This window comes from Pinus tabuliformis, chromosome X (assembly GCF_031772625.1).
Source record: "Pinus tabuliformis cultivar Carrire ecotype Pingquan chromosome X, CPIR1, whole genome shotgun sequence".
NCBI lineage: Eukaryota > Viridiplantae > Streptophyta > Pinopsida > Pinales > Pinaceae > Pinus > Pinus tabuliformis.
Window position 1 is genome coordinate 36066119 of NC_142308.1, and position 16370 is coordinate 36082488.

Consider the following 16370-nt stretch of genomic DNA (forward strand, 5'->3'; position numbering starts at 1 on the left):
CCCACCTTGATACATTGTACTACATTGTTGCCTGAGATGAGTTGATGAAACAGTGGCTGCTAGTACTGCAGGAGGAGGACAGCATTCTGGAAGATGCAGCATGATGATTGGATGCAGCATGACTGAATGTAGCATGGTGATGGAATCACCTTGGAGAATCAGTGGAAGTAGTATGCCTTCACCTGAGTTCAAATCTGCAGTCCTTGTCATCAGATCTGCAACCTCATTATGTCATTTTCATGGTAAAGATCTCTGCTCTTATTTTGACAAGTCAAAGTGTTGACTTCTGATGTATATGTACTCTCTCTCTCTCTGCTGAACTATTGAAGAATATAAGAAGAATTGATCAAGGGTTTCCCCACATTGGGGTTTGTCCCTGGCTGGCACCACATCTTGTGTCCTCTTGTCTTGGCTTGTCTTCTGCGATTTATGTTTATGTTCTATCTGCATTTTACTATCATGCTAAATGTAATTGCTAATCTGGAATTGATATTGAGCTCATATGGAAAAATTGAAGTAAATTGCTCTAGGCATAGAATATACCTAAAATTAACACTTTGTTTGACCATGCTTAGATCACCATTTCTAGGCTCGTTGACTTGGGTTGACAGAAGCTTTGACCTAAGGATTTCAGAAGGTTCGTTTGACTAAGGCTTTGACCAAATTTTGGCCTCCTGTTCAAAGTTACCACAAGTCGAAATTTGGCCCTTTTGTTGTAAATCATACTTTGACCAGAATTGACTTTTTCTCTCTTCGTTGACTGGTTTTGACTTGGATATATTGAGGTCAAATTTTGGAATCTTGTTGGAATATTTTGATGTACTATTAATGAACATAATTACTCTCTCATCAACCAACTTGCTTATTAGGTGCAAGAGCTCGTCATAAACTAATAATGGATCCTACTATAGTTCAACTTCTGCAAAATATTATTGATGGAAAGAAGAGTCATGGACTATCAAGATCGGTGTCATCCTTTGTAATAATAACATCTTTTTACATCATGGTTCTCCTCTTATAATAGAGACTCTTCAACAAGGGAATACTCCTCCCTTTGTTGGTCATGTGGACTTCACAAAACTTACAAGAACATCTCCTCCAACTTTCACAAATAAAAAAAATGGAGGCTAATCTGGCAATTTGTGGCAAATGTGACACTTGCCAACGCAATAAGGTGGAAAATTTTCCCTATCCTAGTCTTCTCCACTGTAATACCATTCCCAATCAAAAGTAGGAAGGGGTATCTATGGACTTCATCATAGTTTTGTCATCCTTTAAAGGTAAGGATGTCATTTTTGTTGTAGTCAATTGGTCAACCAAATTTGTTCATTAATCCCTTTAACTAAAAAGTTTACAGCTTCTAAGGTCATTGATTTATTCTTTAAGCATGTCTCTAAACAGTATGGTCTCCTTCACTACATCATTAATGACAAGGATCCCACATTTGTAAGCCAATTTTGGGCAAAAGCTTTTCAAACTAGCAAGGATGACTTTCAATATGAATGTTCTCTACCACCCTCAAGCAGATGGACAATAGTAATATTGAGTGCTTGATGCAGTAGCTTCAAATGTGCATAGTGGGTCAGCAAAGTACATGGAAAAAGTGGTTGCACGTAATTGAATATCAATACGATACTACCCGTCACTATACCACTAGAATGGCACCCAAGAACGCAATATATGTTATGACCCCTCGTGGCCCAAGGATTAGATCATTCAAAAAATTAAAGACCCTACCAGCACTAACACGATATAAGAAATGCAAAACATCTTTAGCATCAAAAGGACTTGTGCATAGCAATAAACATGATGAAACAACACATGGCCAACACCACTTAGAAGGACAATTTGAGATTTTGAGATACTGATTTTGTAAATTACAACCCTACAAACAAACAACTATTCTTCAACATGGTAAGAACAAGCTTCCACCCAAGTTAAATCGCCCATATAGAATGGAAACAAAGGTGGGTGACATGTCTTATGCACTAGACATTGCAAACAAGGGAAGGCTTCATGAGGTCTTCCATGCCTCCTAGTTAAAAAAGAATTTGGGTAAGTGAGGTGGTTATTAAAATAGAGCTCCCATGACAAGCTAGTAATGTACCTCGATGGCATCCTTGAGGTGAAGGTAAAGAAACTTCATAGAAAGAAAATCAGATAGTACAGGATAAAACGGAGAGGCTTCCCGAACAAGGAAGCAGCTTAAAATATTTCTACAGAAACAACCAAATTTGCAACTTCTGTAGGGTACCCTCTTCCCAAGTTGCCATCCACTAAAAGAGATACCCCTTTCTCTTTTCATGAGGTAGACACAATGTCTTTAGTATAATTCATTGGCACAATATATTCTATAATAAGGTGGTTTTGGGTCCAAATCTCCCTCACTATTATTCAAGAGACTTACTTATAAAGTGCACTGTCTTTTCTTTGCACACATTCCTTGAAAACCACTCTCGGGACCACGAAGCAAGTTCCACAAGATTTAGACAATGATGTGTACAGGAGATCCAAATGTAAGTTTACGCATCTTCTAAGATATTATATGACATATGTTGTACTCTTTGAACAATTTCTTCCTTTGCGATGAATATCAATCTGAATAGCACTTAGAGAAAGAGATCTCTCAACTTCTCTTTCATAAATGCTTCCTCTCCATTATAAATTTCCTGGTGTGCAGAATGATGAATCTCCTTGTGAAGAGGATTTCCAAGAGTCAAAGAGGATATCCTAACTTTTTCTTCAAAAATACTCCTCTTTACAATGATCTACTAATTAACATAATGTACTAGTTGAAAGGAAGAAAAAGCCAATGAGGGAAGTGACGAACAAGTGGTGGAAAAGAGTTTTCAACTTGAATATTCTCCATTAGAAATGTTTCTCCACTCCCACAACCACCCTTTTTATCTAGATGATATTTCTAATCAAACAATTCCCAGTGTCTTGGTTGACCCATACTTGGACCCTTGTAACCTCATTGAGCATCTTCAATATAGTACAATGAACGAGTTCATTCATTACAAAGGAGTAGAACACTCCCAATGGTTTTATCCATTCAAGTGGGATGTATCATGTATATACTCATATGAAAGCAAAGTCCAAGAAGAGTAGAGAGAAGAAGACATGTGGTTTGGCTATTGTTTTATGATTTATCTCCGTCTTTGAGGACAAAGCTTCTCTCAGGGGGGCATGTTATCTAGCGAAACATGTCTCTATTTACACAAGTAAATCTATGTTTATGAGCTATTATGTATGTAAGCTAATAGTTTTGTAAGCATGTTTTAATCTTTAGTCCTTCAATATTTTGAACAAGGCAACTTATGTTAAATAATGTGTAAAATAGATAATTAATTTGATTAGGTGTAATTAACTAAACAAGAGCTTAATTACCTTGTAAATTTAACTTGGGCCACAAGATAAGGCCTTACTCCCTCTTTAGTATAAATAGCAGTCCATCTTTAGTATAAATAGCAATCTCACTCCCCCCCCCTCACTTGTAATCAATTTTTATCTAAAAATCAATCAAATCAAATCACTCTTTTGAGAACATTTTAGAGGTCTTCCTCCATTTGGATTCGAAGTGCAATCCACTCTTGGGTTTGCAAGTGCTCCCACTCATTTATTCTTGTCTCTTTGTCTCGTCATTTGAATCTCACTCCTATTGCATAGCTTATTATTACTCCAGTTCAAATCTGTATTTTGTGATACTAAAAAACAGAAGATAGGATTCATTACTATTCTCTAATGAACTTGACAATTTGTTCTTTACTGACCGTATTTTGTTTGTGCTAGTGAGTGCATGGTCATTAAATGCTTAAAGCTAGATCTTCATACATAGATTCAACTCACCATCCATGATTACTAAGAGCCTCTTAGCCAGAATTCATTGAAACATTATAAAATATGTCATAAACAAGATAATTTAAATGGAAGCATGCAGATTCACTTTATTGGCTGTATATCATTATAATACCTAGAAATTATTATAGCTGGATTTTAGCTTCATGTCTACCATTTGGCATCACCAAATTTTTCCCTCTTGCTTATGTTCAGTACTTTTGCTGGTTGTCTAAGGATTTACCTATTTGTCAATTTCTCCAAGCTGATGCTTTGCTTTTAAGCAACAGACTACCCAATTAGTCAATAACCACATTTGCACAGATCATTTACTTTGGGCAGAAGCATTTTAAAAACAATCAACAACTCATCACTTGATTATTGTTTACATTGCAGAAAATTACCAGGGTTGGATCTGTTCAATGTAATGTCATTTAGTTGACTCCTTAATTAGCACATACAACTGTGATTATTAAGGGGCCATTCATCTTATTAATATGCCTGCTCTATATCTATGGTTATATAATAGCAGAAACAGTTCAGGAATCAGAATATGGTATTATACCCTCTACAATTAACAAAGTAATTGCCCAGATTCATAATTTATACCGTGTCTTTTACATACAATTCAGCAGAAGATGCAACTTACCTTTTCAGGAGCAATGCCAAGCAATGTGCCCAGCTCTTCAAAGCTGCATGTGCAGATATACAATCCATATATTAGCTAAATAACAATTATAGAATAAAGCTAGTAATTCAAAAGGATCCTCACTAGGACTTGTAAAGATATAAAGCACCAACCTTATATTTGTATAAAGTTTGCTTGCACTCAGAAGATTATGCTCAATCATAGCACGATCCAGAACAGTTGAGTTGTCTGATAGGAGAGCTTTCTATAAATATTAAACATCAAGATTCAGGTATCTGATTTTGAATTGTAGGGAAATTTTCCATGCTCAAACCCAGGCAAAATAGACAGAAAGACAAAGTCACTGTGAACATCATAAAAGGTTATACTGTTTGCATCATGTATGTAAATACTAAAATCTCTAAACAGCAAACAAATAGTTCTCATACCTGATGGGGTTTGAGTTCTTCAGCAAATGCATCAATTTCTGGCTTCCTAAGAATTCTTTCTAGATAAACCTTAGCACACATATCCAGATTCCATACAAAGAAAAAGGGCAGTAAAACATTAAAACACAGATTAAATTGAAAAATTACAGCTAAATACCCTGCTTAACCAAACAATACAAAAGCAATAGATTACACATTGATAAGAGATAGGTGTTTCCGCAAGATATACCTTCTGCAAAATTGGGTAGATCTTTAGTTTGGAACATCTTTCGTCCTAAAAAGGCAAACACAGTCTTCAGGGCACATGCAAATATGCATTCATTTTTGAAGTTCATATAAAAGTAAAGCTTATATTGCAAACCAGTTTAAATATATCGTTAGATAGCACTGATGGATAGCTTTTATCAATATCCAATAGTGGCCAAAACTTAAAAGCAGCCAATTTTACTAAAAGAGAAACAAAAAGGCAAACAGCTTTGAAGGCACAAGGGGAACAAGGGGAATTCCCATCAATGTGCTGATCCACAAGCTTATTAACGCACAAAACAACAACAACAAAGGCAAACTATCCAAATATAGAGACATCTAAATGTCAGAATACCTGATGCAGAGTAAGATAAGTTCGTGATTATTGTTCAACATATATTAATATCACAAATTGTGTTTGTAAACCAATACTTAATATGTTCTAAGATAATAGTAAATACAATTGCATTTTCCAAGAAGTTAATGTGTAGTCCATGATAGACTGTCCAAAAAGGGGGTAAACATGTATTCATCAACAACCTGTTTTGAAAAAAAATAACAAACACACAAGTTTCGATCTAAAGAAACTGAATCTCATAGCTTTTGGCAGCAACCATAAAATAGCATCTAAATGAATTAATATACATAATGAAGTGACAACACAAGCCTTATCACCTTGTAAAGTGTAGCAAGCACTCTGGAGCGTTGGGGCCCAGCAGCAGCAAGAATAGTGCATGTCACAGCAGCACTAAGTGCTTGTTGGAGTGCATCCTCATCTATCCACCTAGAATATTCAATTGAGATGCAATCAAAGAAAATCTGTCAACAATAAATATTAAAAACATTTCTGTAAGAAGAAAAAAATATGATGTTGGCTCAATCCCAGACAATGTGTAATAATCATTATACAAAGAAAGGGATATCCAATACAAATGAGAACATCAATCATGAATATTTATTTTTATCAAATGAAATTGAAGGAACAAGTAGAACAGCTTTTATTTAATTGTCAAATTCATAAGCAATTCCTCAGCTCCAGAATCAGAACTAGCAAATCAATGCTTTAACCATAGTCACAACTTTGGTACAGTCTGATCAAAACTCTTAACCTCAAATATGGGAAATAATGGTCCACCAAACAAATATACTAGCTACAGAAAAAAGAGTAAATTATAAAAGTTTATAATAATTTCACAGATAATTTGATAGAGTAACTCCCAAATCAGTTAAAATAATGTCAGTCATGAAGATACAAGTAAAAGATAAGATACCAATGGAGCAAAAATGCATAACATAAAAGTTTTGGGTTAGAATTAAGCAAAAAAATCAACTCATTTTAACCATAGCTTGAAGCCCAAATTGAAAATTGGAACTGTTCACTCACTTGGGTTTTCATTGTCATTAACCCAGAAAAAAAAAAACAGAAAAAAGATGGTCCAAACAAGAAAACCAGTTGCTTTGTGTTACTACGGTTTGAATATTGGAAAACTAAAATCCACACAATCATAATTAGAAATTCTGAAACAGTTCTATAAAGTTAATGAAAAACACAGCATCAAACTTATCATGTCATTTAGCCTTATAGACTTGAACGAGAGATCCAGCTTCATCATGTTAATCTGTCCCATGAAAGCTCTGGGAACAACATACAAGGAGGTCCTAAAGATCTATTACACTAAAGTCTAAAACCTCTCTGATAAGTGCATCGAGTATCTTTAATCAGCAGATGAGATGAAAGGAACCACTATTCCTTAAAGAGGGCAGTCATCTGGGACCCCCCCCTCTAGGTGGTCCAATCCTCGGCCGTCCAAATGACAGGCTAGTCTAGATGGAAGGGATGTCTGCCATTTTTATTGCTTGCTCAACTGTAATGGCACACCATGTTCCCCTCCAAGTATGCTCAATAATGTTCTTGTAATCAGTGACAATCTTTTTTTCACTGAGCCCCATGCAAGCCCAGAATGGACTCCACCTACAATCTAGGGTTATATTGGTCATTGGCTTTCAGAGAGAAGAATTGCCATTCCGGTAGTGTGAGAGGTTCAAAAGCAGTTGCATGCCTTATCCATGACTCACTTCATGATATGGCTACTATGGTCACCCTTGATGAGCACACTAGGTTCTTGTAGATCCAACTCCAACTGACTCCAACATAGGACCCCACACGTCAAAATTGGCATCCCAATATGCTACTTCCCACTAGCTTCTTCACACTTCACAACAAGTTTAATAAAGTCCCTTTCCTTGACTTGTATGCAAACATCTTTCATTATTCTACCTCTTAGCAAGGTCATTCTTTTGGGAGAGTTCAACACTTGTAAAGACTTCAAAGATACTACTTCAGGACAAATCTGATAAAATCTCTATTCCAACAATCTTTTGGGAAAGTTCAACACTTGTAAAGACTTCAAAGATACTACTTCAAGACAAATCTGATACTACTTGACCTAGACAAAGACCTCCTCCACACCAATTCAGCCTCTCCTTCTTCAACCCAACATTCGACCTAGCAGCAGCAGCACTTCAACCCTAACTTCGACTTGGCAGCTTCCGATATTAGTAGTAGCTTCGACCTAGACTAGGAGACTTCGATCTCCTAAACCAGCCCACATGAGGGAGAGAGAGAGACACCAAAATTTCGATTTTCTTCTTCTACTTTACCTAGACCAAACTCACAATCCTTTTGGACCCTTCAACTTCGCACTTCTTCCCAGCTTCCAACTTCCAAAGATCGAACTATGCTTGAAAGAGTGAGATGCTCAAATGAAGTCGAATTGCCTTGTATATATAGCCTTCCAATGAGGTCGAATTGCCTTCCTTGAGACCAACTTGATCTTCTTGAGGCCGACTTGGTGTGGAGGTTACATAATTTATTTTTGACTCAAAAATAATTATTTTTACATCGTTAGAAAGCCTAAGAAGGGTCTCATAAAATACACAATGACTCTATTGACTCTTTATTAATCGTAGGAGTCCTCAATGGGGACTTTGGCTAATAAAATGATAACCCAAGCATGAAACCCATGCTTTAATAAGTCATTGTAACAATAATAAAAATTCTTTTGACAAATACATTTTATGAAGACCGAACCTAGTTACAATTTTCAACACATACTTTCTTTGGTCGTTGGAAGTCATTTCTCATCATCCCATCAAGCAGATCTTCTAGTTATGGTTCCAACAAGCTATTACACTCAGGTGTTCCATGAGATATTCCTCCCAAAATGCCACCTTAAACGTAATTAATTTAGGTTCAATAATAACCCCATTTTACAGGAATTATCAAAATGTAATAGAACCAAAAGCAAGTTGTGTGAAACTGACCCTGATGATGGAATATGCCAAGCGAACACTGTCAGACCCCATAAAACTCCTCAAAACCCCTCCGGGACCTCTGATGACTTAATCCTGCTCCTACAACCTAGCCATCACGTAAGCCTAGAAATCCATCATGGTTGTACTATAGAGGAAGTTGAAAATGGGGACATTATAGTTTTTTGCTAACACACTATGTATTTTCCTTTCACTTTGTCTTTCTTTTATAACATTAAATTGATGATCTCCATAACCCTAATCTCTTAATAAGATTGATAGCAAAGATTAAATCCCAATCGATGATGGAGATTGCATTTAAGTCACTTCTATAAATACTTTAAATTTTATTAGACATTAATGAACTCACTGATAAAAGACTTCACTTTAATAATTAATTTTAATTAAAGTGAGTTACGAAATAGACAAGACCTTATTGGATGACTTCTACATGCCCAATACCAGACCTGTGCGGAAGTTTCTATCCAATGCTACAAACATCAACAGTCTTTGTGGTCTTGGCACGATGTTCCACACATCATCCTCCACAATGGCATTCCTCCAAACCTATTAGTTTGTTGCTTCTTCAATGATGCTACTTATTAGCACCATATTGTTCGAAAACTTCTTCAGCGGCTTTCTCTCCCTAACTTCGCTCCTAGAACCATCCACATGCTCTCGAGCATCTTTCAATATCTACATGAGCCATAGAGGTCTCCTTACAAAATTAGAAGGATCTGACCTCTCCTCATCCTCATCTCAAGGTTGATTTCTTGAACTAGTCGTTGATCTAGACTCAACCTTCAAAGCTTCTTGCTCCTTGTCCTCTATCACTAATGGGGTCTCATGTGACTTCATGGATGCTTGGTCCTCCTCGAACTTCACATCCTAGTTCACCATAGTCCTCCACTAGCTGGAATGGAAATCTTGTAAGCCTCCAAAGTCTCGTTGTATCCCACAAACACGCCCTTTATGTTGGAGGGCTCCATCTTGGTTCTCTTCTCTTCTAGTACATGTATATATATTATACACTACACAAGCAAAGATACGTAAGCAGGTCACCTTTGGCTTCACACTAGTGAATGTTTCCTTTGGTGTCTTGTCCTCCAAGGTCCTGTGAGGAAACCTGTTATGGGTGTACACCATCGTATTGCATGCCTCTAGCCAAAGGAACAAGGGCAAATCTTGATCATGGATCATGGCCTTATCAACCCCTATGATTGACCTGTTCTTTCTTTGCAACCCCATTTGGTTGTAGGTTGCAAGATATTGTCATCCCCCTCTTATTTCCTACATCCTTGCAGAAATACTTGAAGTCATTGGAGTTATATTCACCCCAATTTTCTGAGCTCGAGACCAATGTTGCACGAAGCAGGGACGTTCTTTGGAACCGGGGGCACGAAAGCATCATTTCCCAAAAATCTAGAAAGTGAAAACATCCAAAATACATCCAAAATACAAAATTAGTTGTAGAAGACATGAAATCATGCATATTTTTACATAAATCAAGATAGATATGGCATCCATGATTCCATTGTACATCAATGATTAATTATTCGAGAATCAACCATCTAGATTCTAGCAATTACAAACATACATCAAATTTTTAAGCATATAATAAAACATAAAACATTTAGAAGATAAAATCATCAAACATTCAATTAACTTATCTAGCAAGTGAGCAACTATCAACATGAGTCATGTCCAAAATTCAAATAATAATGTTTACAAAATAGGCCACTTGGCTACCAACAAGACTCAAGTACACACTGAACTAGGAAGAGTCAAACAGGAAAGTTCAAATTCACAACAAGACTACAAGTCTAATCTATGACAAAAGTAGTAAATTGTGAATATATATACTAATCTCTCCTCCTTCCACCACGAACAGTATGTGTGCCTCCACATGATGGCAATGAAGATGGTGGCTCTGGAAATTGTGGCAATGGAACTGACGAAGATGAAGCCCCTGTTGTTGGTGTTGAAGCATGGAACCTGAGAACCAAGGGACCAGATGGGGGTGGCATCTCAAATCAATCATCATCAGCCTAGATAAGAGCATCCTCCAATTGCTCTAATCGCAACACTCCATCCTCCAAATTGGGCTCTTCTAGATTTTTGTCCCAAACTTTAAGGTCTTCATTAGTCTTTGCATCATCACAATAATGGGGAAATAATCACAAGTTGCAGTGAACATAAACCAAGCTCTCTACCCCGTCTAAATTTAACCTGTTCCTTTTAACATTGTGGATGAAAGAATAAGAGCTCCAACACCTCTTTGCAGAAGAAGTGTTACCACCTATGATAGCACCCGCAATGCCAAAGTTTGTAGAAGTGGAATTGCACCTCCATGCATGTTCCACCACTCAAGAGAAGATAAAATTTAAATACTCGTTCTCTAATTGCATGCATGCTCCCAAATGGACCATTGCTAAGCGTATAGTTCCTCAAATGTCTCTGTAGCATGGCCAACTCCTCCTCATCAGGGACTAATTTATCCAATGCTTTCATATAAACAGATAGAACCTCTAGATCTAGGTGTGGTTTTATCCTACTCCCACCCTAGGTGTTGGTGTTGAAAGCCATGATGGATGATAGTATTTAGGTGTCAAAAAATATGCAAAGGCATGCAATGGAATGTTTAGCATATCCCATCATTTTTCCACCTATGCATGAATACAATTGTATGAGGTGATATCTCTAGGCTCAACAATGTCTTTAATCTGCCCCAAGATGATATCCATTTGCTCATACACCTCCCCAATTATTGGTCGATCTGAATCTGCAAACTTGATCATGTGATAAATTGGTTTCGTGAATTGCAAAACATATTTAACCTGTGACTAAAAGTAACTGTCAAGAATAGTGTCCTTGGCTACATTAGCACCATCTCTATTAGTGTTAATGTCATCCCATGATTCAGAGGTCACCATATTAGTTAAAGTTTGCCTCACCTTCAATAGACACCTAAAGGTGTAGTAATAACTTGCAAATCTTGTTTTTGCAAGTTTATGCAACTGCAACTTGGAGTAAGTGCCATAAAAGTAGTTTACTCTTGTATGCCATGTGATAAATTTAATGAGTTGCTTCCCTCTCTTGTAAAGCTCATTAATCCATCCACATTCTTTATGCTTCACAATATCACGCATCAAAAGGTTCAATATGTGCACCAAGCACCTGGACCAAAAGATGTGTGGATGAGTATGCTTAATAATTTTTCCTGTTTCCTTACAATTCGTTGCATTATTAGTGATCACTTGAACCACATTATTAGGACCAACATCTTTGATTGATTTCAATAGGAGATTTGCAATGTTTTGGGAAGTTTCATTGATGGATGAGGAGTCATGACATGCAACAACACTGTACCATTAGCAGAAACACCAAGAACCTTTATCAAATGTTGGTTTCTAACATTTGTCCACTCATTTGATACAATGGGTACCCCACAATCCGCCCACTCATTTGTAAAACGTGTCAAAGCTCTTTGAACCTTTGTTTTTTCTCTTTCTAATAACAATGTTCTAGCTTTCTCATAGTTGGGGCTCTTGTATCCTTTTGGGGCTTCATTGATGCCCTTAACCATATCATGTCAATAGGGAGAGCGAAGCACATTGAATGGTACATCGCAAGCACAAAGAAACCAGACTATCTTTCCATCCACATCATCCCTCCCAACAACATTCAGGATATCCCTTATTGTTCTTCTACTTCCAAAGGTTGCAAAAGTACCATGAGAAGATGAGCTACCAAATCTAGAGGTTGCACTTGTTTCAGAATGAGTTTTTGGTTTCTTGTTTTTCTGTTGTGTAGCCTCCTTTATTTGGATGTATTTTCTTCTTTGTTCAGTTGTAACCTTAAGGCAAATTGCTATGCCCACAACACCCTTTTTCTCATCACTTGCCAACACCCCACAAAGATGCCTCCTCACATGGGTATATGAACCACTCTATGGTTTTCCTCCATGACAACCACAAGGGCACAAAAACTTGTAGCTTCTGCCACCTTTTCCCCCTTCAAGTTTGGTCACATAATTCCACAAGGGTGTCAATGCAGCTTTCCCCTCTTGCATTCCAGTGTCCTTTTCATCCCCTTCCTCTTCAAACCCTCCCTCCTCAACATACATTAGGTCACTCATATGGGGACCACTATCCTCTTGTTCTTCTTCCCTTCTATTCTTACCCCCCCTTACCATCATGAAAACCAAAAGTGGAATGATATATAGAAGCCAAAAGAACACCACTTTGGAATATGAATATAGATGGACAACTTGCAATGAAATGAGCAAGAAGTAAGAATGGAAAAGAGTAGGAGAGGAAAGAGAAAAATACACACAACAATGACATAAAAATGAGGGAGTTTGGGGTTTGCACTTACCTCTTTAGCTCTTGTAGATGGAAGCCCTTCTTTACTCCTCCAAGCTCCTCCTCCTTCACTGCTCCTAGCTCCTCCTCCTTCACTCCTACAAGTTCTCATTAAGGCTCTCTTCTCCAAGCTCTCTTCTCCTTTCTTCTCCAAGCTCTCCAAAGATGCAAGAGTGAGGAAAAGAGAGGGGGGAATGACCTTTATCCCCATCTATTATTTCCCTAACTCACCTTAAATCCACCCCCAACTCAAGTTAAAGCAACAAACAAACAAAAAAATAGGTCAGCCTCCGCACAACCGCCCATCGAGCCTCGGATCCACCCAGATTTGTGCCTGATCCGCCGCGAATCGGACCCACGTGGTTCCAGATTTCCAGGAACCACCCCGGCGAATACCCCACAGATCCATACGAGACGCAATTTCACCTTTGGAACCTTGGGGGGGGGATCATGCAACATTACTCAAGACCTTAATCGTCTTCCTTGTTTGATTCTCCACAACAGTCTTGAACTCCTTAAACTGATTGAAGATCTCATCGTTGGTCTTCATGAAGAAGATCCATGTCTTCCTAGAGAAGTCACCAATAAAAGACATGTAATACATGCATACTTGTATTGATGCTACTGACATCGACCCACATGCGTTCGAACGTATTAGATTCAATATCTCCTTGGACCTGTGTTCATTGCTTGGGAAAGAAACCTTGGCATGCTTGCCAAGCATGCACCCTTTACACACCCCTTTTGCTATTCAATTCTGAAATTTGAAAGACAAGTGACAATCTCCCTGAGAATCAACAATGCCTTGTAATGCAGGTGTCCCATCCTCCTATGCCACTATACAACTCACATAAGTTGTCATTGCTATGAACCAAGGCTTGAACAGACTCATCTCATAACCTGTATAAATTTCCCTCTCTAACCCCAATAACCATAGTTGTTTCAGGGCAAGATCCTTCCAATTTGATAAGTGTTTGCCCTTTCTGGAACTTCAAAGCAAAACCTTTAGTCTTCCATGACCAAGACTAAAAGCAAGTTCTTCTTGAGCCCTAGAACATACAGCACGTCCTTCACTTCCAACAAGCTCATTGACTTGAGCTGAAACGAAATTGTCCCTCCTTTTATTGCATATTTGGCATCATTACCAAGCTCCACATGTACTCCTAAGTCCTGCTCCAGCAAACTAATAAACAACTCCCGTGCTAATGTCATATGGCAAGATGCGCCACTGTCCACGTACCACGTACTCCTGGAAATTGTGGCGAAGAAAGATAGGAAACAAATGAGAAATACTTCTCAAATTTCACAGCAAACTCACCCATATGAGTTTTGTTGAGGCTACAACTCCCCTCCGCCCTTCTTGCTCTATAGACATTTGATGCATCGTGACCATGCTTGTGACATACAAACACTTGATTTTACTCAAGTCTTTCTTCTTCCCCGATTGTGAAGCTGAATCCTTACTCTTTCCTTTACTAGAACCTATTCCTTTGGGTTCCTTGTCTGAGTGACAAGAGCCAAGTTCTCGTCAGCTTCCTACCCACCGGCTTTAGACTCCTCCCAAGTCTCTTCCTGAATGTAATCGCCCCAAAGCCTTTCAAAAGTGGGAAGGTTCTCCCATACATAGATACCCTTGACAAATGGTCCCTGAGGCTTTGAGAATTCATCTAGTGTTGTATTTACCAATTCTATATTGGTCACCTTCTCCCAATTGTTGCAAGGTGATCACGGATATGAGTGACCTTCATGAGATAACAAAAAATCAAATATGATATGGACATCTGCGTATATCTGAGCTTATTCCTCGATACCATCTCCCTGTTTATGTTCTCACTCTAGTAGAGACTTACTGGCATATTGAAAAATCTCATCAGCTATATTTTTCTTAGATAAGTGACGAATCAGATGATTCTGCACTACATTCAAGATTACCCACATGGCTCTTATCTTCTTCTTCACATGAGCTACCAATTGTTTTGAATATGTTGGTGAAGGAACTAGTTTGTCAACAATCTCCCAAAGAGCATCTTCCTTCAAAAGCAAAGCAACACTCTTGCTTTCTACGGCCAGAAGCTTGAAGCTTCATCCAATCCATCTTCAAACCCGAAACTCGTTGTTGCCATTTTCCACATCTAAAGTTAACAAAAATTTCTGGCAAATGTGCTTAGTCCTTCAAGCACCTAGTAGAAAAAAATTGTTTGGTCCCCATATCTACTAATTCAACCTGTTGTATACTGAGATTTGCAGTATTTGTCCGTCAATTACACAAATCTGCAAGATTTGCTTGTTGTATACCCAGATCTACAGTAAATATGCCTGCTGGAAACTCAGATCTATTGTTGTAGCCTTCAAATCCATTGTAACCTTTAGATCTGTTGTAGCTTTTAGATATGTTGTTGTCACTACTAGGAATTGACTTCTCTCAAAGATCAGGCTTTGATACCCTATTAAAATATGTATTCCAACAACCTAGGTAAATGATTTCCTTACTGAAAAACTAATTTAGACTGAAATCTTCAGCTCATAAAATAAAATATACTTGTTGGAAATTTAATTGGAAATAAAAAATCAATGGAAGCTATAGGAAATCAGTCTACAAAATACACACAGAAATTTCTGCCCTTCAAATATCAACTTTTCATTAAAATAACCCCAAGCTTAACAGGGCTCCCAAACTGGGAAAATAGCCCACTAAGAAAACAAGAAAAAAATATAGCAAAACATGGTTGTTTTGGTGCATCATCAACTTGTACATCCCTACCAAAACCCGCTTTGAAAACCCCTCTTGCTGCTGAAATTTGTCCCAAAAAAATTTATAACCACCCTTCTCTTTTGGTGGGTTGTGTAGCCTCGTAAAGTTGCCTATTCGGGAGGTTACACTCAACTATTGCCCCTATTCCAATCCACAATCCACTTGTGCCCCCACACCTGGCTCTTTCCCCATGAACCATTTGGTTCAATGAGGAAATCCTATCATCGCCTCATCCATTGTAAAAAGCAAGCTTTCTTTATTTTCAAAGAAGCAAACTTTGTGAGGCCCTCCACCATTAGCTCGAAACCTTTTGGTGCCCCTCCCCCTTCTCTTGTCATATTTTCTCCTTTAACAATATCAAGTAAGCAATCAAGGTTATGATGACTAATAGGGAACCTAATGAGGAAGGCTTCCAAGTGAAGTTCCTCATACATGGTATTCACTCCATCTACTCCATCATTTCCCTTCAAAAGTATTTCATTTATTTGTGGAATTTCATGGTCCCAAGAGTGGCCTTGTTTCAACAATTTTGCAACAATGGCATTTTAAAGGCACTTTGTTGCAATCATGCAACTCTATGACTTGATTCTTGTTCATCACCATATAACACACCTTTCAAATTTCTTGTGGAGCGCCATCAGGGTTAAGTAAGAGTGCCCACTCTTGCCAATTCACTTTTAGTATTTTATTTTTATTTTTTGAGGAAATAAACTCAACTCACCCCCACACACTCTAGGTGAAAAATGGGAGTGTTGGCAATTTCACACCAACCCACTACCCCT

At 37.9% G+C, this 16370-nt stretch overlaps 1 protein-coding gene across 1 annotated transcript in view; it reads right to left on the bottom strand.

Moving 5' to 3' along the window:
* Positions 1 to 16370, bottom strand: part of COP8 (Proteasome component (PCI) domain protein) — an 82566-nt gene that overhangs the window by 42745 nt on the left and 23451 nt on the right. Inside the window, exons 7-11 of the mRNA XM_089452883.1 lie at positions 5836 to 5944; positions 5144 to 5188; positions 4915 to 4983; positions 4639 to 4730; positions 4487 to 4529 (exon numbers count right to left, since the gene is read on the bottom strand). Coding sequence (XP_089309009.1) covers positions 4487 to 4529; positions 4639 to 4730; positions 4915 to 4983; positions 5144 to 5188; positions 5836 to 5944 — 358 coding nt within the window. The remainder of the gene's footprint in view (positions 1 to 4486; positions 4530 to 4638; positions 4731 to 4914; positions 4984 to 5143; positions 5189 to 5835; positions 5945 to 16370) is intronic.